Source organism: Falco cherrug, chromosome 7, assembly GCF_023634085.1.
Source record: "Falco cherrug isolate bFalChe1 chromosome 7, bFalChe1.pri, whole genome shotgun sequence".
Taxonomy (NCBI): Eukaryota; Metazoa; Chordata; class Aves; order Falconiformes; family Falconidae; genus Falco; species Falco cherrug.
This window is the reverse complement of record NC_073703.1, coordinates 55,267,902-55,295,239: the sequence shown is the minus strand read 5'-3', so window position 1 is coordinate 55,295,239 and position 27,338 is coordinate 55,267,902. Positions and strand designations below refer to the sequence as shown.

The 27,338-nt window shown below is 34.9% G+C and overlaps 1 protein-coding gene across 1 annotated transcript in view; it reads right to left on the bottom strand.

Annotated features, from left to right (window-relative positions):
- Positions 1-2,478: 2,478 nt before the first annotated feature.
- Positions 2,479-27,338, bottom strand: part of LOC102051331 (formin-like) — a 148,283-nt gene continuing 123,423 nt past the window's right edge. The window contains exons 15-17 of the mRNA XM_005444152.3: positions 26,348-26,497; positions 13,252-13,336; positions 2,479-12,174 (exon numbers count right to left, since the gene is read on the bottom strand). Coding sequence (XP_005444209.2) covers positions 12,130-12,174; positions 13,252-13,336; positions 26,348-26,497 — 280 coding nt within the window. The 3' untranslated portion in view covers positions 2,479-12,129. The remainder of the gene's footprint in view (positions 12,175-13,251; positions 13,337-26,347; positions 26,498-27,338) is intronic.

The window sequence follows — 27,338 nt, the reverse complement described above, 5'->3', positions numbered from 1 at the left end:
CCTTGGGATGTGCCTTTATGAAAGAGGTTACACATAGAAATCCCCTGTCTGCTTTGATTAAAGTTTTGTGACAAGCACATCTCAAATGCTAGTCATAAGCTCATTAGCTTTTAAATTATTTTAATAACTACAGTATTCCAGCTTTTAATATTGATTTTGTGCTAACTATATTTTCCTGAACTAATGGATGTATGAAAATTTAATTATATAATACTGAAATATAGATATTAGATCTATGAATGGATCAATTTCTTTTGCCTTATAAGTAGCATAGCCTGTATTAGAGATGTGTGTATAATATAATATAAATATATATATTAAACCCATTATACATATGCATATAAATGTATCTGCATATTAACTGGTATTTCCTGCTTTTATCTCCAACTTTAACCCTTGTAATATTTACAGATATGAAACAATGCATCTCTGAAATTATTGAATTGTATGAATCTAATCTATTAATTAGAAGCAATTTGTATTCTAGTACTTAACAGCAATCTATCATAGATCAACTTTGTGCTTATGAAGTAACACTTTTAAATAACCCTAGAGCTGAAATACACTAACAATTAAATAATGAATTCTACAGCATAGAAAACATGGTTTATGTCTGATGAGAGCTTTGTACTTTCAGAAAAGTAGCATTTATTTTAGAACTTTAGGATTGGTCTCACTAATTTGGATTTCTGTTCATCTTTGGTTCAACTTTTATTATGTAGGTTTATTCTTGAAAATAAATTCACTTTATCTGATGTATTTGCTTCCCTGCATGTGGCATTTCTCCCCCGGAATAACTGGCACAGCACTATGGCAAATACTGCGCCTTGGCTAGAGCTTGGGAGTTGCTGAAAAAATCCTGTGTTCCAAGAAGCACAAAGACAGCTCAAGAACTTCAGGACTCCAACACTTCTTTCCGACCCAAGGGTCAAATTTAGGTTTTTAATGAACACTAAATCAGTTGTTCATGTGGATAAAGAAAAAAATGTCATCTGACATCTTGGCATGTCAGCAGGATTCCAAGCAAAAAAGCTTATAACATCCATCTCTTCAGCAGTACACCATCTTATTGTCTTAAAGGATCAAGAAACTAGGCAAGACATAGTAAGAGGAGGAAAAGACAGCAACTGTCTCTAACTTGGATTGCTTTGGCTTAGCTAATTGTAATTAGGATGACCTAACCCGTCACATACTTAACTGTTCAGTACCTATATTGATATTTCTTACATGCTCATCATGTGGTATGTAAGCATCTAGCATGGTCTTCCCAGTACCTGTGTCCCCCCTTCTCTTCTATAGAAAATCGATTGCAAACAGTTCTTCATATTTGGTTAATGTCTACACCTTGGTGATTATTTCTAATCTGGCTTCTCAAATTCATTTATGCAGCTGAAATCCTTGCTCAGGTTCTTGTCTTCTCCAGTCTCAGTGTGGTAGTCTCTTCTGTGATGAGAAATGCAACTTTTCAAACCAAAACCCATTGGTTTGACCCTGCTGCTGTAGATCTGCTGAGTATCTCCACTGGCTCTGTCTTTTAACCCGAGTAGTTTGATAGGATTTTCAAGGTCCTTCGTAGCATATCTCTGCTCTTACTCTCTGTTGACACGATCACTCCAACCTCTGATAGGCTAAGGATAATGATTTTCAAACAAACACAGTAAGCTATTCTCAGAAACATCCAAAACCAAATCACATTTTTTCTATTTTAAACTTGTGTGATGTGTGCTGCGAAAAAAAAAACCCTCAACACTGGCTAAAATAACCAGTCTTTGGAGAATTGCTGAGCATCCTGGTGAAGATGCTTCCAATTTCTGTACTCCCTCAATGGTCAGCTGCTGGATGAAATTACTGCATCATTTTATACTTAAATTGTAATTGTTTTCTATTCTGTCTGTTGAGAAACTGGAAAACATATCTCTGATGATCTATAGTAAGGTTTCCTATGCTAACAGTCTAGAGAAATACAAGTAACAGTAAAATATAGATAAAACTGTAATTTATACTTTTTTCCCTTTAGATAATGGATCTCAAATATTAGTGTCTGGAGACATGAATGATACATACCTTTGAGACACTATTTTAATATAATTTTGTGAGCAGTGTGCTCTGAGTTACTGAAAAGCATTAAAGAGCTTTTCAATATTATATATTTGGAAATGTGACAAGTTGTCAGAAGTGGCATGAGAACTAAAGGAAATCCACATCCCCAGACGTGTGTGCAACCCTTCCCAACATTTATTAAAATACCTTCACGAAATTTATATCAGTAAGCTACATATTTGAATTCTTTGGAGATCCCCAAAATATTGTGTATCTTTTTAACAAGCACACTGATCCTGGAATATTAACTGGATCAGTAAAGCAGTGTAAACAATAGCAAGTTATTTAGACTTAGAATTATTCAAACAGAGAAACCTACAGTATCTCAACAATATATTTTGCATACAAAAATACAATTGATAAAATGAACAAAAATACTGAGAAGGAAAATACAGTCTTTTATTTACAGTCAAGGGTTCCTTAAGAATTTAGTTTAAAAATAAATACTCCATTCCACTACAATAACTTTTACAAAGTTAATCATGTGCACATCTTTTTTTTTGAGAAAATTAAACTTTCAGATACATAGTAGAAACACACACACACATATAATCGCAATGCAAAGGAGAAGCACCTGAATCTATTTAGCTTTTTTTTAAAAGATGTTTATAACATATTTAGTTAAGAACTACCCAAAAGAGTTTGATTCCTGAAAAATAAAAAAACCCTAAACTGTACTAATATTCCATTATTTTTGCTGTATATTTTGTGGGATGAAAAATACAAAGTTGAGATCAACTCAAATGACAACAAATATATGACTGCTGAGTTTATGTGTGAACATGCAAGCAAAACTATGATTTTACTAAAGAAAATCCCATATGGACATGAGAGACTTAAACCCTGTTACATCTGTGAAGCTTGCTAGGTACACAGAGAACATTAATAACATTGCGAGAGAACTTGCCCTTTTGCTACATCTTCAGAGAGAAGTTAACCTGCCAAAGAGACCTGTATTTTGATGGCTTTGAGTCATATGGAGAGAAGAGGGGGAAGAGTACCAACAACAACATTCAGAAGTGCAAGTATTCAACTCAAAATCATTGCAAAAGAAACCAAAAAAATTTTCAAAATAATTAAAGTTGAAAATCATACTATAATCCTACTAAAAACAGTTTCCAGAAGCCAGCTCTGATTCTTCCCCAGATTTTGCCTCCTATAACTTCTGAATATGGCAAAGCTTTCAGCTTGTACAGAGAGTTTAGCTTGTACAGCTGAGTGCAATGACAGGGGCAGCTTTTCTTTTTGAGGGTGATATACCCAAAAAATTAAAGTGTCATTAAAATAAATACATTTTTTTTTTTTTTTTTAAATCTGTTTCTCCTGGGCAACCTATTGTCAGTCATCAGATGGGGATTCAGAACTTTGCTGAGAGCTCCTACAAGTATATTTACCAACTCTCCATAATGTCTTTATGCAATCCCATCTGACATGGAACATGAGTTTTCTCTTCCTTTGCAACAGGTATCATTGATATTTCAAAACCAGTGCAATATGACAAGAACGCGTTTCATTTGATGTAGCTTTTCTGAACTTGGCACCTAAAAATCCATTAAATTTCCCTCTCAGGTCTCTCCCTTTTCTGAGCTATATGCAGGTGAAACAGTGTTGTTCAGGCTACAGTAGTGGTAAGTGGAGCTGTTTGTGCATGCACAGATTATTTGACTAATGCTCCAGCCCCCACAGAAGGTTGCCCAAAACAAGCTGAATTGATCATCTAATATAATATAATATTTTAATTAAAACCAACAAACAAACCCAAACACATTGATAGAAAGTTACATGAGGATGGACTTAATCAAATGAAAATCCACTAGAAAGAAACAGTGAACTTTGTATTTCAATGGCACTTTTAACCAACATCTTCATTTTAGGTACATTACTGAGTCTTTTTACTTGGCCTCTGGATAAGTGATGGAAAAGATGTATAAAACATAATGCCAGAACACTCGGATACATCTCCCATATCACACATAATTCTGGTCTGGAATAGAGCAGAAGTTGATTATGGAACTAAATGCTCAAGTTCTGCCTCCTACTCAGAGACACAGGTTTTCTTGACATAAAATAAGAGAAATGCATGAAAGCACTGTATTGATTGTCTAACTCTTTGAAAGGGAGTTGTGTTCAGCTTAGGTGAATTGTGAAGGTTCAACTCGCGTGCAGTAAAGCCATGTAAGTCTCTATTGTGGTTTAGAAGTTAATTGACCTCTCCGCACCTGATAGTTGAGTTTTCCTTGGATCTTTAGCAGCCAGTTTGGTAACTACATGACCACTTTTAATAAAAGAAGGAGAGTGGGGAATTATATGAATTGCTGAGGAAAACCGGTGATAGAGAAGTTCCCCATGCCAGTTTGCTAAATTTGAACACTACAGGGAAACTTTAAGGAGTGAGATTCATATGTCTGAACCTTCTAATTTCTTCACAGCCCTTCTGAAACACACTGGACTGTAACACAAAATGAATAACTGAATGAAAAAGAATCAGAAAAAAAGTATCATTTTTATGTGAAATTTAAAGACATCAGTTTTATTCCTTCAACTTTCTGTCAGATATGAAAGAAGTCTAGACTAGAACTGTGACCTTGTTTCATTTTGATTCGTTACAGAATGGTATCTTCCCCCCTAAAATCTAGAAGATACCCACACCACAAAAACCCATTCTAATAAAGGAAAGAAACAAGAATTATAAGACGATGACCATGGCTTTTATCCAGGTTATAGTCATTAGCTGCTAATGGCAATATATTCCTTAAACTACTTTACAACTAAGAAATCAGCACCAGGTGCTATACTATATATATATATATATATATATATGTTAATTTCCTGACTATTGATGCTCCAAGCAGTAGGAAATAGTGCTGTATTCTTTAATCTCTACACAGTTTCTGCAGTTTCTGTAACATACTGTCTGTGGATAGCTGCTCAGGATGAGCATTTGCCCAGCTACAATGGGATGTATTTACAGCATGCCACATGAGAAAGTAAAAATACTGAACTACAAGCTCGGTCCCTCTGGGAGAAGCCAGAGAGAAAATGTACCATTTAAAGTTTTTGAATGCATAATTCACAGACTGACAAAAATCAGGTTGTTGAAGATTCAGAAAAAGATTAACCAGTGAACAGATAGTACAGCTCCCCTTTCTAAAGCCACTTGAGCGTAACCTATGAGGATGCTGTGTGTTAGAGTCAATATAGTGCATGTATCTCAGACTGTGTCAGTACTCTTTAGAACCTGGAGCTTATCAGATGCATTACAGTTGAATAAGTATCACAAGAACATCCCACCTGCCATCTTGAGGATTATTTTATGCCCCAGTTAACTTCTAATTGTGGTGAAGACAATAGTTATCAGTGATGACAGAATTTGGCCCCATTATTTGGCCCCAGGCTACAACTGCTAGTTTCTGATTAGGAAAGCCTGAGAACTCGGATGGCACGGCAGCTAAACTCTTCTTACCTCTGGGAAAACATGAAGGTTCCTGGCAGGACAGCACCAGGAAGCCTGGAATTCAACTGCCTGTTGGGACTCTCTTAATGGATCTCTCGTTCAACAGTGTTTGTAGTCAACATTTTAGTAGTTGCAGCACAATAAAAGAGTAAGAATATATAAGTGATTCTGTTCATATTAAATAAATACAAGAACACAGGCGCAGAATGAAGTTCACATATGAATGCAGAATCTCTGAAATCTGTAGAACCTAATTAAAGAATACATAAAACTATATAAATTTTCTGCTATTTTGGAAGAGTCTACCAGCTTTTACTTTAATCTGGAAATATAAAGATGATCTCTTTCCCTTTTGAAAATGTATGGCCGTTGCCAGTATTTTCCAGTCTCCCTTCCAGGAGTCCCTGGGGCAATGGTGGCTCAGGCAACTCAACTGCAGTGTAACTCCAGAGAATCCGTACTTTTAGGAATTGATGGCTAAAGCAAAGGTGCTGTGCCAACAGCCTCATTCTCCATTCTCCAAAAGCTCCCAGAGTTCCAAAACCTTTTGAGGCTGCTCCTACCACAGAAAAGAAATCTATGTCCCATACTGGGATATTTCAGGAGAATTTTCATAACAGGATTCTAAAAGAGATTTTATTCAGTCCCATGACCTCATAATGTCCTCTACAGGTATTTTTTACTGTGTGATCCAGAGGAATACTTATCTAAATAAAACTACTTGCATATATAAGCACTATTAGCCTCTATAAAAAAGCTTTGTATTACCTCAAGACTGTTGAAGACAAAATTGAGGTGACAAAGTATGAAATGAAATTAACAAGAAATGTCTAACGAAAATAAAATAAAATTGGTGCCTTTAATTTACTCTAAGATGACAACTGGCAAAAACAAACCACAGGAAACACAATGCTGTTCTACATTATGGGAAAACTTAACGCTACTTGATAACGTACTACCAGGAAGGTGGTGCATTCTGGGTTTAAGTTATCGGTTCAGCTTTTTCACTTCATTGCTTCTTAAAACAAATGTTCTCTTTTACCCAGTGCTTACAGTTTACACAGAGGCCCTAATTTAAAGCTTGAATTCTATGAGGTATCGCATTAAGGTCATTTAAAGCCAGTTGAAGCTTGCCAAATTTACTGAAAACATAGAGTTTAGGTGTACATTTTCAAGTGGAAAAAAACTAACATCCATTTTAGTAATGTTTCTAAGAATATTTTTTGAATTGAAAATAATTGTAAAAAAACCCAAACCAACAAACCAAGAAAGGAAAGTTCTTGCAGGCATTTTGAAAAAAAAAATTTGCAAACCCAACTATTATTGAAAAGTTACACCAATTTTGCTTGCACAACTTTTGAACTTTAGATCTCTAAAAAAATTGCATAAAATTGTTATGGTTCAAACACCAAAACATCAAAAGCAGTGGAAATATTTGGTAATAATATTAACAGGTCATATCTAATATTTCACTAAAAGGAGAGACCATTATTTAAATTTTGCATCACATCACCTGGACCCAAGAGAAATTCCCTTGCATATGCTCAAACCTTTGACAAATACTAAGGAACTTGGATTTCTGTGATTCTGTGACTTCACATTGTGCAATCTAAAATGCCAATTTTCTCAGACCTAGCTTGGGAATCTCTAAAACAATGTTGAATTTCACAGCATATAAATTTGCTACCTTTTAAATACCACAAGATGCATCAGACAGATACTAATTACTTAATCATTTGTAATACAAGCGTTTATAATTTGACAATGGTTTCCTGCATTATGTTGTTCTACACCACACTGTTTGTGATATTTTAAATTTAAAACCACAACAAAGAGCTCTTTTAGCTTGGATAAGAATATTCCAATAGAGCTGAGAAAAAAATACTTTATTAGGTCTTTTGACATTCTTACATTTTTCTGTCTAGAGGAACTATTTGAACTGGTGAGCCAATGGATACAGGACACCACTTAGGTACATCTGAACTGAATCCAATAAGCTGTATTAGACTACACAAACCTTCCAGAAAGATGTTCCATCCTGACTTGAATGTGTCAGAAAATGAAGAAACCACAACTATCTTTGCTAACATCTTCCAGTGGTTAACTAACCTCATTACTAACAGTTTGGAATTTATTGCTAATTTTAATTTATCTGGTTCTAATTTTTATACTGTATTTATTATATTTTCTTATGCTGGCTCAAGGAATCATTTAGTTCCTAGTATTTTCTCTCTTTGGAAGAACTTACTGAATATAATCAAGTTACCTCTTAACTTTCTTTTTTATTTTCTTTACATTTATATGCAAACACATAGGCTTATCTTCAAAAGAAGAATGCCAAAGAGAACTCTCCAGACTGCAAATCCTGAAATTCACTAACTGGCATTGATAAATTCTAAAGGTGTTGAAAAAGGAAAAGGGAAAAGGGAAAGGAGTGAGATCCATAACAATATTGAACAAGATTAGACAAGGCCAAGAATGAGCAAAACCTGGGTGGATATGATTTTCTGAAGTGATAAACTTAGACTGGTGCCTAAACACATATTAAGGAGGTAGATTTTCAAATCTATGTCAATGCTGTAATGAGATGAATATTTCTAACTTGTCTGGGTCTTTCTGAAATTCCACATCCACACAAGATTAAGGCATCCATTCTTAAGATATTGACCTGAAGCAATGAAGAAATAGTATTACTAAATAAATAAAGACAGTCTTCCACTGTGCCATATTCATATGCTAAGAAAGAAATTGTTAACAATTAACAGGAAAATAAGGGCAATAAGTACCCTGTACATCATATGGAAAATGAAATATTTTATCATGTGTCATGTAGTAAAAAATTAGACTGGTCAGAGATAACCTGGCTGTTTGTATCTGGTTGGAGGAAATATCCTCAGTAATTCAGAAAGGTTGAAATCCTGTGTAAACTTTATCCTTCCTAGAACCGCTTAAGATATTAAATTATTTTTTTCTTTGCTTTCTGAATATTCCATCCATTCTACTTTGATTTTCTATATGTACAGAAACTGAATATCATACAGTTTCTATTTTGCTACAAAAAAATTCCTAAGTTAAATATGAAAGAATAATATTAAATCATACATTTACAATCCTATAATAAAACACATAATAAAACATTTACATGGGTTAGTCATGGCAAAACACCTGGGTAGTTTTCATAGATTAATAAAAACACAATGAAAATATAATTTATATTGTCAAAATATCTCAAAGACACTAAAAGGTCTTCCATTTTAAAATCATTAAGTGGTAACATAAATAAGGTAAAGAGCACTTCACAAATTATTGATATTTACTAATCTAAACTGAATTTTTCCTAATAATTTGATTTATAAATCAGTAATGTATATTATTTTCCTGGGTAATAAGCACCTACTGAGTAATACACATTTTAATAGTGCTTTACTTTACAGACTTTGAGAAGCTTGGCAATAAAATTGTTGAAAACAAAATGAAAGCCATGAAAAAAACCTCTTACGCCACATCTACTTTGTGGTCACAGAAGTGATTTCTGTGTGGTGTAGAAGCATTTTAAATTATATAGCCCAGAAAGTTTTAACTGTCTAGCTATTGCTGCTTGGCTTAATTTAGTCCAATCTTTACTTTTACTTCCTTGACAGCAATATAGACATGTACCAGAGACTTCTCTCCATTTCATCTTTTTATTTTTTTTCTTTTCTCTTCTCCTATTTTTCCCCCCAAACTAGAAAGCTCAGGGTAAAGTCAGGCACCAAAGTTAACGCAAGCTTAAAAGATAATTTTTGTTGACACTTGGTGACCCCAAGATGAATGCTGGTTGATGCCCACTTGTTAGGTCTGTAGTGTCTAAACACTTCATAACTGAACAGCTTACATAGATATGTTGTATCTGTTAATGTAACATTTTAGTGAAGGTCAGCAGGTGCACAACTGCCACTTCAATTACTGTCTGAAGACACTTCCGGGTATTACTATGGGTGTAAGTGTGATATTTAGCTGGTGAAATCCATCTAAGAGTCTTAAAGTCTTGATTAAGAGAGTGAATCAAATAGTCTGGGTGAATTTTTTTTTTTTTTAAACTTAAAAATAGTTTAACTAGTAGTAGAGGATTTAAGTCACGGGTGAAGCTGGAATCAGAATCTCTGTCTTGAGAGGAAGATCACTACAACTGAAAGTGAGGAAGAAACAATGTCTTTGTGCTATATAAGTTTTTGAATCTTCTGAAAAAATAGCCCAAATTCTTAAAACTTTGGCAAATTGATAATCTGAAAAAAGAATTACAAATCTGATGAAGGAATGGTTTACATTATTAATTTTAATTTTAATCCCTTTTTATATACATTTTTCATCATGTGAAAATGAAAAGTGAACTTGAACTGAAAACTCAAAACTTCACATTTAGAAAATTTGAAACAGGGTATTTCAATAATGGAAAAACTTTTTTCCATAATAGGTTTCTAATGAGAATTTTCAAGACTAATCCTTTTTCACAAACAGTGCTACTCTTGTTGACTAATATTTCAAGTAAAACATTTCATTGAAAAACTCCTGATCAAGTCAAATGGCAATATACACTATCTTCATGAAAATCATATCAAAACTCAACACTTGTTTGCTTAAACACTCATCAGAATTGCCCTGCTTGCTGTTGTTCTTTGGCTTTTATAAACATTATTGCTCCTTTTGTTCATCACTAATAATATTGGAAACAAATGTACTTTACCTATTTGGTGGAAGACAGAAAACTTACATCTTTGGAATTTACTTCTCTGCAATGGGAATAGCCAAACAACAAATCAGATTATTTTTGCTGGTATATTACTGACTGTTTTCATAAGAATTATGCTTACACATCTTCAGTGAATCTGCAGCAGCTAGAAACTAAAACATACAAGGGAGTCTTGATTCCCTTGTTTTTATCTATGAGAGAATGAGAGAGAGATTCATTTAAGAAACCTGCAATATATGAAATCTTCAAGTAAATTCATGAATGGGGGTCTCCACAACCACTGTTTTCCTTAATAAGTGTACATTTCTAGGGGTGACCTTGCCTGAGGTTTCATCGCAATTTCTCTATCTAAGTTGCTGTATGGATGTCTGTCTCACATATTCTTTCCAGCTTCTAAGCAAAGCACTAATACCTTGCCCCTATTACCTTTTCCTACTTTTTTGCTTCACCTAATTTCTATTATTTCTAAATTTCCTGCACCTAATTTCTCTTTTTAACCAACTTCAGACACCGTTGGCAGAAAGAAGGGGATTTCTCTCTTACAGACAGCAAGCAGAAGCGTATTTTCTTGTTTGTTGTTCCTATTTATAGGCTGTTACCTACTTGTATTTAAAAATCACTTTTCTGTTTTACCTTATATTAACTTTTGCTTCAAGATCTCTTCTTCTCAGAATCTAAATCCCTAAAATGCAGCAAGAATCTTCAAGTAACGGTGGGTATTCTGTAGTTTTTTTTCAAGCTCTGCTACTTTACGGGCAATGGTTATAATGTTACAGGAGGACAGTGAGACTCTCTTATTTCTTCCTCAAGTTTTACTTATTAGATTTTATATCTACCTATACCTATATCGATACTGATATAGATATGTAAGTTAGACATTCTTCATACAAATATAGGGGGACAAGAGCAGATTGCATAATGTATTTTAGAGTGAGATATTCACTCTTAAAAGAAAGCTTTCAATAGAATTGAAAGCCAGAGATTTAATGGCAAATGTTTAAGTTCATGGGAACGTATTGTATTTCAGTTCAATGAATAATGACTAATAATACCATCATTTCATGGAATTGATATTTTCAATATATACTGAAATAAAAATATACATTTTTATAATTTTTCTTTTGAAGCTCAAAATTTAGGAAATGTTAGGTTAAAACCATAAAAATAATGAATCAGTTATGCCATCAATCACAAAACTAAAGAATTAGAAGCTATTCATTTTCATGTGCAAAATACTGTTTCCATTTCAATGTATGGCATAAGCTGAAGCTTCTATAAAAATATTTATAGTAAAATACAGCATAAATCTATACTTACATTTAATCAGTTTTAGAAAGATGCATCCAATAGTTAGACACTGTAAAATTATGTAGAATCAGTCAATTTTGCCTCAGTTACTGCTGGAGTAACAAAAATTACGATGTAGTAAGTCTTTTGTGAGCTGAATAGCATATTTGCTCTCATCTACACAAAGCCCTGTAAATAACCTACAGGTTGTTAGTCATTACTTAACTCAGCATCCTAAATGCTCATTTTAGCTCTTCCATATTAATGCATTATGCACAGAGTACTTTGAAGAACCATTAACAACCAGATGCATTTTAAGCAATGTAAGGAAGAGTTACAGAAAATAACTTTGACTTCCCATGTAAAAACCTTCTTAGAATTCCCTCCAATAAATGTACAAACCCCTCTGAAGGAACTCAGAAGTCTTTAGTGGATTGTCTTGGAACAGATCAGCAAAGCAGAATTCAGTATCTAACATAAGGTGCTCCCTGGGCCATGTCTGTAGTAAAGCATCATGCAAGGTACAAAGTCACACTATCATTTTCGGTTTTTTCTTCTTTCAGTTGGTAGTCACATTGGCTTCCTTCTGACGCAGTCGTTCTTTCTGTTAAGGAAAAAGAAAGAGTTTCACTATCATTCTTGTGTATAATTTTCCATCTCCTCTCAAGTTGCTCTAAGCATTTGGTCTAGAAGACTGAGAAGTACTAAACAAGTCACAGTAGAGTTTTCTTTAATTAAAAAAAAAAAAAAATCATGTCTGGAGCCCTCAAGGAAGGCTCAAAACCAGTTCATTACTTAGTAAAAACTGAGCTTGCTTTAGCTATGCACTTGCCAGATACTGTGTATCTTTAAAAATACGCAGCTCTGTGAAGACCAGTACAGCTAGAGAAAACCAGATACATTTCAAATTCATGTGAATCTGATACCTTCTCTTGCCTGGAATGGTTTCTGCTGACTTAAAGGCTCTAATTTAGCATTAGCTAAACTATGTTGTTTAAAGACCTCTTCCCAAGCAAGTGTAGTCATTCATACCTCTGCCGCCTGTCCTGCAACTGATATGCTCTGCTGGGAATGGAAATAATATACTGATTCCTTCATGTACACTTCCTTCCTTAGTCTCTTGCTTCCTGCAGTTTGAGAAATGCTGATCTAACCTACGTGCCTTGCACACAGACAAAAAAGGTTTTATCTATAGTGTAAATTATTAGTCCTCTTTTTGTGTTGTTATCACAATACCTGGGAAACAGCAAGGAACAAAATGGGGATTTAATCCCTTTTACCATTATTCCACAGAGCAAAAAAGATTTTGCAAGGTTTTGAAAAAAACAACACTCAGCCGTTGGACAAATATATATGCAGTAAGCCTCAATGCACTATGGAGCATGGAAGAAAATACAAGAAACTTCAGTGGAAGGGGGAAGAAACCAGAAAAGCAGCTCTTATCACATTTTGTTATCTAAAATAGTGCTTAGGTACAAGTAAACAAAGTTTTAAACTTAACTGTTGGACTACCATAGGGCACAAGATTAAAGATTTCTCCTTGGGAAGAAAATCGCTCCACTACATTCAAACAAGGCATATACTATGTCACCCTTCAACAGCAGCACAAACCCACCATCATTCTGAGCAAAAACTGTGTCACAGAAACTCTTCTGAATGTCACACTGAGAAATACTCATACCAGGCTAGCTGTAGGATTGATTTTCTTTGTTTCAACTTTCTTCTCTGCTGTTAACTTGCTTACTGATTGCTGAGCCACTTTAATTCTGAAACAAAATACACAGAAAATACATTGTTAAATTCAAAGAAATTAAACATGTTCTGATCCTGCTTGGTATATACTCTATCTTTGAGAACCATCACCACTAACTCTTTAGGCATATTAGCCCAACAAACTGCTATTACTATTCAAAGACACTTAATAAAATATCAAAAGCAGATCAAAGTACATTTTATATAGAGAAAATCAAAAGCAAAAGGACAGACTGCTTGTATTGTTCACTGAAATTGTCACCAGGCAAACAATTTCTCTGCTCTTGCAGGATCTGGGTTTTATGGAGTATCAGGGTTTTAGGGTGTCTTCTTCCCACCAAAAAAGCTGCAGTATCAAGGCAAGAAGATACTCCTCTGAAAAAAACAAAAGCTAGCTGGCTCACTCTGTTGTATATACAGAACGTGCTATTTTATTAGGCCATCTGCCAGTCTACACTTGATATTTCCTCAGAAAACCTTGAGATGAAAGCACCTGCCAGTTATTCCTTAATGTTTTCCCTGTTGCTTTACATGGAATTGACTGACCAACCTGACTGATGTGGTAATAGCTGGAGAGGCAAACTAGAAGGGGTTCTTGTCTAGGGGTAGTTAAACCTGTCTTGTCTGCAGCTACAGACCAGTCTACTGAAAGCACTATTGAGATAAGGAGAAAGAAGAACACAGATCTGATTCCCCTGTTTCTTGCCTTTTGCTCTTAGGATTGTGCATAGGGAACCCCAGTTTCTGAGGGAGGAGTTCAACACAAAGAACCCAATCAAGAAGTTTAATCAGGAGAAAAATCAGAAACAGAATTTAATGAAAAGGACTTGACTCTCCTCTTCCAGAGAGAGGAAAGGGCAGGGGAAATTATGTGCTAAACAGCGATGAAAAGGAAAGAATTTTTTTGGCACTCCTAAGAAAGGATCTGCCCAGCTATCAGTGCCTTTAAAATGCTGATGCTATAAACACCTACTTTACAATACTATATGAAAAATGCAGAGGGAAAGAAGTTGCGAGTGAATTTTTACAAGCAAGGAGAACTCAGCAAACCAATTTTCACTAATGCACACCAAATCAGTCTTTTACTAGAAACAACACATTTCTTGGCACTCTTGAACTGAAAAATTCTATTTTGTTCTCTTATTTAATTTTTTCAGCTGCCAGATATAAGTGCTATGGCTAGTCAAGAAGTATTTAAAATACTATGTCCAGTTCAAACCACTTTAGACACACTCAATTTTTGAGGAATTTTGGAAGAAAAGCAAAAAGGAAAGTGGATTATAGCTGCACTTACTGATGTGTACTTCCTTACTCAACACTATCAGCAAAATAGATTCTTTTAAAAATATAGAACACGTTATTGTGTTTATCAACGCTCAGTGTTGGAAACTAAAATTCCTTCTGTGAGCTATGTATTTTAGAAGCATCTACTGGGTAGTTATTGGCGGTGTCTCACTTTCCAGTGCTTAAGAACAGGAGGAAACTGTTACAGTACTTTCAACTGAACTTATTTTCAACACAGTTTAGCTACAACATTGATGGAAAGTGTAAGTACACCCTCAAATACATAAATATAGAATTATTATTCTGTACATTTTAAAATATATCTGAAGTCTTTTAAAAACTTAATTAGTATTCTACATTTCTGCAGGTAAACTAAGAGGCAACGTACTATTCTATCTTTTTACAATTTTGTTAATCAGTACTTTAATACTTAATGATGGATGATAGCATGCACTGGACAGCAAGCTATTCCTCACAGCTACAAAGTTCATGCAAAGATGATGATATATTTCAACTGATGGTATTCAGGTTCAGCAGAAACACACCAAGGTATCAGCTTCTAAATTCTTCCCTATTTTGAGCACATTTTCATCCCACTCACATTCTCTTTGGCCTTAGGAGTATTTCCCAAACACTTGAAAAATGTTTTTATTATTAAAAATCATGGCATGTAAATATATATATATATATATAAATAGTTATAAATATAAATAATTGTAAATTATGGGATTATAAATGTTTAGACTTAAAAAGAAAATTATGCCTATAACTGGTTTAGGCCTAGTTCTGTGTATTTTATTCTATATTTGCACAATTTCCAGGAAACCTGGATTTTTAAAAATAGAATGCATAATTTGGAATACAAAATAAAAATAAACCAGCTCACTAACATTATTTGAATTGTGATATCTGGCTCATAAAAATGACAGACTAATTACATGTCACACTTTGGTCTCCTAGGGAAAAAAAATCATCACTCTGCTAACGTATGAGTGGTGAGATTAGCAGACATTACCAGAAAATCAAGTGCATAATTTAAAAGGAATGTAATTCTTGGGGATTTTTAAAAATCAGATGGCTCAATTTTAAGAAAGCAGTTAGCTCAATAATTACATCAGTAAAGCACCCATGCTGTAAAGGTGCCTTACAAACAAAAATAATTAGTTGTTAAACATGGTCAGGATACGAGAACTGGCTATTGCGTTTGGAAGCACTATCCTTGAAATTGAGAAAAATGGAAGAGTATGAAAGCTATCATATTCAAAATAATAAAATTGGCTAACAGCAGAAGTCTAATCCTCATATTTCCATTATTTTACTCTCACTAAAAAAACCCTAGATATGAACACATAACTTTAACTGTCCATTAAAAGCTATAACAACCTTCCATCAAAAGCTGCAAACACACACAATATTCTTTATTCATGTCCAGCTCTGGAGTCATCAGCACAGGAAAGCCATGGACCTGTTGGAGCAAGTCCAGAGGAAACCACAAAAATGATCAGAGGGCTGCAGCACCTCTCCTGTGGGGACAGGCTGATAGAGTTGGGGTTGTCCAGCCTGGAGAAGACTCCAGGGAAGACCTTATTGCGGTCCTCCAATACTTAGGGGAGGCTTATAAGAAAGAAGGGGACAACATTTTAGTAGGGCCTGTTGTGATAGGACAAAGGGTAATGGTTTTAAACTAAAAGAAGATAGATTCAGACTAGATATAAGGAAGAAATTTTTTACAATGACTGGAACAGGCTGCCCAGAGAGGTGGTAGATGCCCCATTCCTGGAAACATTCAAGGTCAGGCTGGATGGGGTTCTGAGCAACCTGATCTAGTGAAGATGTCCCTGCTCACTGCAAGGTTGGAACAGATGACCTTTAAAGGTCCATTCCAACCCAAACTATTCTATGATTGTATGTTCTAAAGTTGAATGTATGCACAACATTTGACCAAGTCTGTAATTGAAATGGTAAGTAAAAACAAACACAATACATACTCAAAGAATGATTAGCTAGTGACTAGACAAACTCAGTTAACTCAACTTAGTTGAGTTCTCTGTTCACTCTATTTTTTTCTACCACCCTTCCTTAGCACAAATAGAAATAATTTCTCATTTGTATAAACCACATAATAGCATAACTTCATTTGAAAAGGTTTTCATTAAAATACCAAATATTAGAAGTAAAATTAGACATGAATAAGGTACAGAAAGAACAAAATTACGAAGTATATTCAAAAGGACAGAACTAAACGAATAATTTTCTGATCTTTTCTTAGACCCATATGCTACGTTATTAATCAATTTGCAGATATACCACACAACATCCTATTATTTTTAGTTAACTTAAACTATCAAACATATTATAAAGTTGTTTAAGGCATTACTTGTAGTTTATGATAATTTATATAGATATAAATTGTTTAACTTTTTGTAAAAGTATAAACTTGCTTAACTATCAATTGTTCGGCAATTATGTGTTCAAAATCTATTTGAAGTAAAACAAAAGCTATGTCAAAATGCACGGGAAATAAATATTCTCTTAAATCTCCCTTCTTCCTTGTGAGTAACAGCACTCTATTAAATGGTAACAAAGGTGGCCAATTTTAACATTTATACCTTACAGAAACCAGGTGGAATAGAAAATAAGTTGAGGGAATATGGGAAATCCACTGAAGTCTTGTGTGGGTCAACAAAACTCTGAAGAGGACTTTGAAATACATTGCTAAAACATATACTGTAGATGTGCTAGAGTAAGTAGTGTCTTAGTGACACTGATTAGGGGGCAAGATTTAAAAAGTAGGAGCTTAAAATACTTACTCACTTCATCTTGTTATGTAAACTTGTTCATTCCTTAAGTGTTACACGAGACACCAAACAGAAGTCTACGTGTCTTTTAAACACCTCCAGGGATGGTGACAACCACTTCCCTGGGCAGCCTGTTCCAATGCTTGACCACCCTTGCAGTGAACAATTTTTCTCAATATCTAACCTAAACCTCCCCTGGGACAACTTGATGCCATTTCCTCTCATCCTAACACTGGTTCCTTTGGAAAAGAGACTAACACCCACGTGCCTACAACCCCCTTTCAGGCAGCTGTAGAGTGATAAGGTCTCCCCTCAGCCTCCTTTTCTCCAGGCTAAACAACGCCAGTTCCCAGCTGGAAAGATAATAGGGACTGATAAGTTCAGTTTCGGGAAGTTCAATTAATATGTATTCTGAAAAGAATCTCCTCAGGACCCTTATCCCGGAGAAACAGTGGCAGAAATCCAGCCCTGACGTAGAGCTCCACAATTGCAACTCACAGGCGCAGGCTTAACAACATGAACGAAGCATCCCATCAACCACTCTATACCCCTTCTGAGGTTTTGTCACGTGAATTAATGTACAGGCAAGCAGCTCACATGAACTGGACATTAGAGAGGCATGACCATGAAGGGGAGTTTGGAGATGTGCAAAGGAATGGACTCAGTTAAAAGATTTGGTTTTTTCTTCCTGTATCAGTATAAAATAGCATGGATGGGCACATTAGTCTAGCTATGTTTTAGAGATTTAATGGAAGAGAAATTGGGACTGAATCTAATAGATGTGAAATCAAGGAGAAAGAAAGGGGAATAGAAAAGTCAGCAGAGGTATATCTAAAAAAGAAAAGCAAGAGGGGATAGAAGTGTGTGGTAAAACACGCTAGAAAAATAGTGACAAGAACACTTTTGAACAGAGAGCACTGCAGAGGACAAAGAGATCATAAAGGACGGTGGAACAGGTGGATCAAAACACAGAGACAAAAGGCGTGCAGGTGCTAATTTAGCAAGCAATAACATGAGGCCAAAAAATTAAGGAATGGGATTGCAGGTTGGTTACACCTTGAAACCTGACCAGCTGCAACATAGGTGTGTTCAAAGGAAAAGTTACTCTCCTTCAACAGCGCGAGCAAAAGAGGGTTTTAGTTTTAGTGAATTATTTAGTGAATAAAAGTGTGGTGTCAGCTGTAATAGTGAGCAGTATTGCACATTACCACACAACATGGAAAACAAAATTGAATGAAATTATCAGAACAATGTGTTTTTAAATAGGAGACTCATGACTCTCACATTGCATATGGATCTTTACTATAAGCAACAGGAATACAGCTGGCTTTTTCCTGCCTTTATGTGGCAGGTGTTGTCTTCCCCTGTAAATTGGATGTAAGCCACAACTCTTACATTCGAAGTTATTAGTGAAAAATAAAGACATTATTTTTATTCAAAATTATTATTTTTATTTTGTAACTAGGGGAACTAAATCTAAACATAAGCCTGTATTTATTAAAAGGTTCCTTCATAAGCTTGGGAAAATACTTTTTCTCCTTACAGGAAAAGATACTATCTAGCCAGGGACTAACCAGATAAACTCATAATTTTCACCCCTGCTTCCCATTCAAGTCAGACAAAAGAGGGTGTGAGTTTAGAATCCCTTCTAAACAAGTCAGTTGCTACTCATATATGTTCAGGCTCTGCTACTGTGCAAATACAGAGACCAAATTATCTGGTTCTCTCAACCTCTTGATATTCTGGAATAATCCATTCTCTTTGCTTCTGCAGCTCCTTCTGTGCAGCTGATGGGTTGTGTGGATAGTTGTGGGTTATGAAAATAGCTTGGAACGACAATTCTGTGCCACCTGAGCTTTCCATGACTTGAAGTTCAAACTTCTCCCATAAGACTGTGCTGGCATAGGAATTGTGCAACCCAAATTTTCAGATGTGAGTGGAGATGAACAAGCAGAGGTAGTTACAGTCAGTATCAACTGTTTAACCTAGAGCTATGCTACATACCCAGCCTAGATCCTTAATGACTCCCTTTGAGAGATTAAGAAATATCCCCATAGCTCAAATTCCTTTCATCTGTTACATGCCTTACTGCTCTCAGTCATATGATAATTTCTGTATGCAGCCCATACAGAAATTACTTAATCCTTAAGTAACAGCACCATTTCCTGAAAACACTGTTAGACCACGTAATACAACAGGCTACATTTCAATCTCAAAATTTTAGAAAACAGATGCCTATGTACTACCTGGACTGGCAGATGATTTTACGGAGTTCTTGGTTAGCCTCACAGTTAGAAGCCATATCCATCTGAATAGGAGAATAACTTTACTTTGAGGATGACAGAGCCCTGGGACAAGCTGCTCAGAGAGGCTGTGGGGTCTCCTGCTCTGGGGACATTTAAAACCCGCCTGAATGTGATTCTGTGCAACCTGCTGTAGGTGACCCTGCTTTAGCAGGGGCTTGGACTAGATGCTCTCCAGAGGCCCCTACCACCCCCGACCAGTCTGTGAGTCTGATTCTGTGATAACAAATTACGAAGTTTGAACATTGTCCACTTCTACTACCGTGTTGTACAATACAATAGCCTAACCAAACCTTCAGGCTTAAATCTTCTGGAAATTGCATTTAGAATAAATGTCTGCTAACTAAAGTGGTACAAATACAGTAAAAGTTTTTGTCAGCGGAATTTGTCTCCAAACCTCAAATTGCTAATATGCTTGATATGTTTGTATTTTTTCTGGATCGACTGACAGTGTTTTGATTATAAAGTGGGTGAGAAATTTTAACTCTGTAGTCACAAGAAAAAAACCCCTATTTTTATGTCTTTAGGAACGCTGGTGTTTAAGAAAAAATAGGAAGAAAAAGGCTACACAAATTCAGATTAAAAATATGCTTCAGTATGCCTGAAATGGCTGCTAGCAGATACCTAGGAGCGTATAAGGACGGCCAAAGCATACAGTGATAATCCCCAGAATACTTTCGCAGCTGGAAGCTGTCTTCATGTATCACAGGCCTTCATGTATTTTGCTAATATGAATTTGTACTGTCACCATTTGGAAGCAATGGAAGCTTTTGGCACCTGTGACATCTTGTGGCAGAGCGTTCAACAGATTAAGTATGGCTACTGTAAAGAGGCATTGCTGTGTTTGGCTTGTACCAGCCACTTGCTGACTTCATTTGATGCTCTTCAGCTGCTGTATTAGATGAGGTATGTAATGACTATTTCCCATTTACTCTTCAGGCTTGTAGAGATTCCTACCGTATCCTTTTCAGTAGGGTCCTTTCCAAGCCAAAGAATTCCCCTTTATTTAAATGGTTCCTTATGCAGAAGCTGTTCTGTACCCAATTGTTCTCATTCTTACCTCTCCTAGCTCTACCAGACCCTGCTGGAGAGAAAGGGAGAACCACCGAATCTGGATAACTGTAGATTCATATAATGATTCAGTGATGTTTTCTGTTCTGCTGTATAGTACTTTCCTAATAACACCTAAAAATAAACACTTTTTTTCTTTCCAAGAGCAAGAGCCTTGATGCAGCACTTTGCCAGATCTGTTGTATGCTCTATGGAAAATGCCCATTTCTGATTTGCAGCACAGGCCTGTTATTTATAATTATCTCCTCAATTTGTCCCATAGCTACATCTTAACCTCAGAAACTTATAAAAACCCTCCCCTTTTTCTCTGTCTGCATTGCTCAACAATCTGATACAATTCTTCATTAATTCATGTACCAGCTACTTCAAACCTTTCTGGTATAGATAAAGGCTACACTGGCCATCTAAAATCTACTCAAAATGCATGTGGAGTGTAGAAATGTAGAATGTCACCTTATTCTCTTTCTTCACTCAAGCACAATTAACTTCAACTCACTCCAAAAGCTTTTATATGACAACAAGCCATTAGCCTCCAGCCTGGCAATGCTGTAGGACCCTTTGATCAAATTTCCTCACAAATATGTTGTCTTTTCCTGATGCTGCAACTATGTGTACAAGGAACTTCCAGCATAAATCAATAAAGTTACCTAATGATCCTAATGATCATATCTGAAATATTTTCTTGTTCTTTCCTTATTTCTCTTCCATGAAAACTCATTTACGTTATGATGTCAATTTGCCTTAACAGACCATTAGTTTAATACTAAGTGAAACAAACAACATCTGGGTTTTTTTTCATACAGACAGATTATCTGATACCTGGATGATGTCCTATTTTGGAGTGTTGACTAATGCTCAGGACAGAGTGTTCTACCATAGTACAAATTGATTAAAATGGCTGTGAATCTAGACCCTCACGGACTCTCCTTGTCTTAAGTTACATATACATGACATACATTAGATGAAAGATAAATGAATTTTTAAAATCAAACTATAAAATTAATCTGGTCTTCTAAAATAGATACAATGTCTTGAACCAAAGCATATTTATCTTCATTGCTCACTGTGATATTGCAAATGAAAGTATAATCCACTAGTTCCTCTGTGGCAAGTGTTTCTGTCAAATGTCAGTCATTTGTTAGGTATAAGATAGTGTCATAATTAGCTTAATCAATGGTTAAAAATATTATATATTGTATTGGCCAGCACTGCTGAGAGATTTTGCAATTTACGTGTTATCTCTTACGACCATGTGGTCTTACAAAGACTCCCCAGACTTACTTTTCCTGTGCAGAAATAGAGGGCAATGAATATAATTTATTCTGTATTTAATAAATAGAAGAATTGGGTAGAAAGCTATAGCCAACTCTAATTTACTATAATAAACAAAAATTACATGGGCACTGCTGAGTGCTTTTTATTTTGTTAGGACATTTTCATCTTTACTATTAGCTATTTACACTGGTACATTCAAAGCTTCTGCTTTTGAAAGCTGTTACAGCCTTTGTGGCAAAAAAACCACTGTGGTTTTTTTCACAAGATGAAGCTGAAACCATCAACATGCTTTGGGCTAGAGATGAAATTCAAGAACAAAGAAAGCATTATAAAAGGTACCATTAAAAATAGGACTTTCCCCCCTATTTTTAAGATGAAGTACACAGTTCTGTTCACTAAATAATGATTATCTTCTCCAGCTATTGAAACACACTTAGATTCTCTTTTTCTTTTCTACATTTTGACCTATACAATTTGTATGTAAGCTCAATCTGAAAGAGATGGCTTCATCCAGTATAGTAACAGCTGTAGCAATCTTAACTTTGCAGTTTAAGCAGTGGGTCGAATTAACAGCAATAATTCCTTTCATATCTAATTATTTCATATTTAAAGTGTAACACCCATAATTACATAATGATAATCCTTGTCATATTTCTTTTGCAAAACATACAATCACAGTTTGTGATGAAAACACTCACTAAAAACTATTAGTATTTTTTCTATTTTTACTTTTTCCCCATATTCAGACTTGGCTAGGATATCCTCTTGAAATATACTTTACAGATCCTAAATGCTTTAGTAGACTTAGAGGTAGGCATTCATATATATGTATAATGTATTTCAGTTGTTATAAACCAATATTTGTTTCGATTCTGAATTCATAGACATGCCCATTACAAATAAAATTAGTAGTCTAAGAAAAGGAAGTGAGAGTGGAATTATATGCAATCTACCATGGTGTAAGTGCCTTGTTGCCAAAACCCCCTCACCTTTGTTTTAGTCTTCAATTCAGTTATCATTACAAATTTTATGAACAGAAGAAAGCATAAAAGCATTTGATGTACCTGGATGCACAGACACAGCAAATTAGAAAGCTGTCAGCAACAAAACTAGGTTTTGATGCAAAACAAAACAAAAACAAGTCTCCAACATTTGGTGAGTATTATGGTGCATTCAAATTAAACTGTCAGAGATGAAAAGGTGATCGTCAAAGCAATTTTTATTGTAATTGCATTCTGGTATTGACCCTACTGTCTGAAAGAAAACTGCCATCATATTCCTATCAGAAATATGGTTTTGAAAATTTTCTTCATTTTGTCATTTATTTAACATATCATATCACATCACATCATACTAAATCATAATCTATCTAGGCTCGTTATCTATCTGTAACTCTGTCTTGCATTCCTAAATGCTGTGCAAATTTTGCCCAGGAAAGAGACAATGATTCAACTATATTTTGCAGGCAGCTAATTTGTTTTCACGGTAGGTTAAATGCAGGGCAGCTCAGTCAAAGTGTTTCCTTTACTTTAAGAAAAAGTCTCATAGAAATCTAATTAGATTTCTACAGTTGTGTTACATTTGGGAGCCAAGTAGTTTTTAGACAAAACAGGCTCTTGCAGCTGAGGCTGTCATTTAGTTCAAGGCAGTATTCTTTTTTTTCCTGAAATTCTGAGCTTTTAAGGTTGTCTTGTTATACAACACAAATTAGTTCTGAGTATAAACTTTAATTTTGGAATCTTAGATCTTTTGACCTATTTTTACTACTGTTAATTTTAACCTAATATGTTTTTTGTTATACCTTTGCATAATGATATTTCTGCATATTATAATTAAATTTTGACTTTTCTGAGCTATAGTAATTGAGAGAAAAACTATAATTCAATATTAACATTCCTATATAAATGTAAACAATGAAATCCATTTTTAGGTATCTGTGTGACTACCTAATTCAGACACATTTTACACTGAGTTTTTGCAGCTCCTCCTGAACATTGAAGGGTAATCCAATTGTAAATGTTTTCACATAAAGATATCAATGCCTCAGTTTAAGAACCCAGGTTTGAAAAAATTGACTTACACTGCCAATTCTTCCTCTTTAAAATTTTCTTCAAAACAAAATAATTGGTTTGCGATAAACAGATTTTTTTAAATTAAATTACAATCTCTAAAAATGCAAAACAAATAGTGCATCCAATTAATTAGGCAGTTAAGGAAGACAGCTGTCCATTCCTGTCATACTCAGGATTTTAGTTACCGATATGCACAATGACCCTTAGCTTGCTTGCAAACTTTTTTGGACAGCAGCTCATCAACTGTTAGTCTCATACTTTGTAAAACAGAAACCTTAAATGGTCATGACTTTATGGGACATTTTCAGGTGATGAAAATAGCTTTTCCATCATTCTAATCTACCAATTTCATGACTTCTTCTCAATAGCACATTACAAAACAATTTAGGATGATGAAAAAAGTTCTTCTGTCATTCTAGTTTACTTATTACACAAGGATCATCATTTCATCAACTCATTGTCTTGAAGAATCATCTAAATTTTGAATGTAAAGAACAATGTATTGTCCTTTTTAGATTAATGAAACTGTAAAAACAACTTGAAGTGAACCCTGAAAAACAGTCTGTATAATCCAGAAAGTGTCAGCACTTTTAAGTATTGTAGCAACTGGTGGTCTCCATCCTGCTAGCATTAGTTTACATTTACGAATAGGAATAAAGGTATCCATCAAAGAAGCTGATGACATATTTGCACTGTGGTTCTATTTTTAGATTTTATTTATATAATTATTAAACCCTAACAAATTCTTATCTCATCCCAGTAGGAAAGCACAGAATTTAGCAGTTTACTTACAAACAAAGATTTCTTGAATATTGTGTTAAGAAAGTTAAGAAGTTATGTAGTGTTAAAACATTTACAAGGCATTTTAAATCAATTTCTTTGAAGGGATCATTGTATGCCATCAGCAAGGTGCTAATTACATAAAATGGAATGGATGTATGGTCTGGTGGTTGGTTTTTTTTTTGGTAGTTAATGCCTATTCCTCTGCCTGCTTTTGGAACAAAAACAAGTAATGATTCAGCAGAAAATATATTCCTGAGAAAAGCCTTATCATGATTATAGCAATCTGCTAGCGACTGTTTATTTTACACAGTTTTTAACATGTAAAACAAATTTGCATATTGATTTGGACACAAGGAAATAAAAGATTATTTGTAAATGTTTGCAGTTGTCAGCTTCCAAAATCCACCTAATCATTACGTAGACAATACAAAAAACAACTTTCAAGTGTGTAAAACGTATAGTATCTGTAAAACAATGCTGATAAGGTTGATAACCAGGAACTTATAATTTCTACATCTCGTCCTTTAAAAATCTACGTGAACTGAACCTAAAAGCCCCACTGATTTTGAGCAAATTGGGAAATGTAACTGTAAATGAGTTTACTACTTTTGCTGATACTTTTAAAGACATTTTTCTCTAAATCTGTGTCAGTTTGGAATAAGCACCTGGGTTTATATTTCATGCTGAAAGTGATTAATCCATTCTTTTCCAAAGCATGACCGCATTATCACTTTGTGGGTCTATGTAAATGAATTGAGATATGGTAAGCATGGTGCGCTTGTAGTGGAACTGTTTTTTCTTTGTAAAAGATTATAAGCTTCTTTAAGAAAATCAAGAAAATAATTGAAGGTTTTCTCCTTTTTTTTTTTTTTTTTTTTTTTACTCTAACTAATAAAATCAGGAGACTGCGGTGAGATCTAGCGGCAAGTAGTTTGATGTCCTCAGCAGGACACCAAAAGTCAGAAGTAGTGCTGTAAATTCAGTGTGGGGCTTCGACACTGTGCTAAGTGTGGCCTGAATCTCTGGGGCTTCCCTTTGATGCAAGTGCAGTATATTAACTGGAAAAGCATTCACTTTTATTTGTCTGTACTGTCTGCGACAGCAATATCGCCTCATTTAGGCTAGTTCAACATGAAAATGCACAGAGAAGCAATCTGTTACAAATTAGCACAGCTCCCCTTTCATTTTACTAGCTAGTAATTGGAAGGGGTTACAAAAGTGTAATTTATCAGATTATATGTGTTTATCTTTTTGTGGGGACAGCATGCCTTTGGTGAATTTTCCTACGCACCCTGAGGGAATAATCTTTCCTTGATGTCCATTAGATCTGAAAGAAAACAATGACGCCTGTGAAATATAGGAGTATAATTTGTTGGGTTTGAGAAGGAACAGTTTCCCAGACATCTAAAATGGTATTAATGACTTTATTAGAACCTTACCGTTCCTTGGAAATGCTTTTGCTCTCTCGTTTCCAAATGGTCTTGAAGTCACTGCAGAATTCATACCACACCGTGAAAACGTAGTTTGGTGTAATCTCCTTCTCGCCAGGCTTTGGCTTTATCCCAAAGTATCCCACTGTTTCTTCAAAGCTATGAGGGAGGGGGGAAAATAACTGTCAACACATAAGCCCACTGGGGAAACAGTTTCTCTGAGGGCTAGTTCCAGATTCAGTAGTCAAGGCTGGTAATTACCATAACTTCTCCTTGGAAATCATAGCAGCAATTCATGCCAAGTATATCTAACCTTCCAACACCTACCTCATTCCCAGGAGGATAACTTAGATGCACAAGCCATCATAGAGACATGTCACACAAGCAAATCATGGGCATTCAATTTTAATAAGAAAAACTTAACTTCTTGCTTTTCAAGAAATCTATATTATATCTATTTATTTTATTTTTTTTTCTGCAACACTCCATGAAGATATTTTTTATCTTTATTGAAGGACTGTGGAAGAGTAGTCATCAAAAATCTCCAGGCTTGTTTAAAAATAATCTCAAGTACTCAGTGAGAATTGGGAGTAGCAACAAAAAAGCCACACAAAGTGCCAATAGTCAGTTTGCAAAGTTTTTACTGAAAATAAATAATCTTCCAGATGTGTCAATAAGCCGATAATTTATTTTATGAAAATACATTGCCAATATTTTTTCATTTTATAATGTGGCTACTGAATTCCTGTAGAGCTGATTATTTTCAATGCAGTCTTTTATTACGGATGATATTTGTGATTGCATTTTAACTGATTGTGCATTTTAAACCTTTGTAATATTGCTTTGTATAGATAAAATGGAATGATTCACATGACTAGGTACTTATCTAAACAAAATAAAATAAAACTATATTCACTTTTCTAAAGGTTGAATCAGTTTTCTCTGCAAAGCAGATGTAACAATTCTGAAAGATTTGGTGATACTTACTAAAAAGAATGCT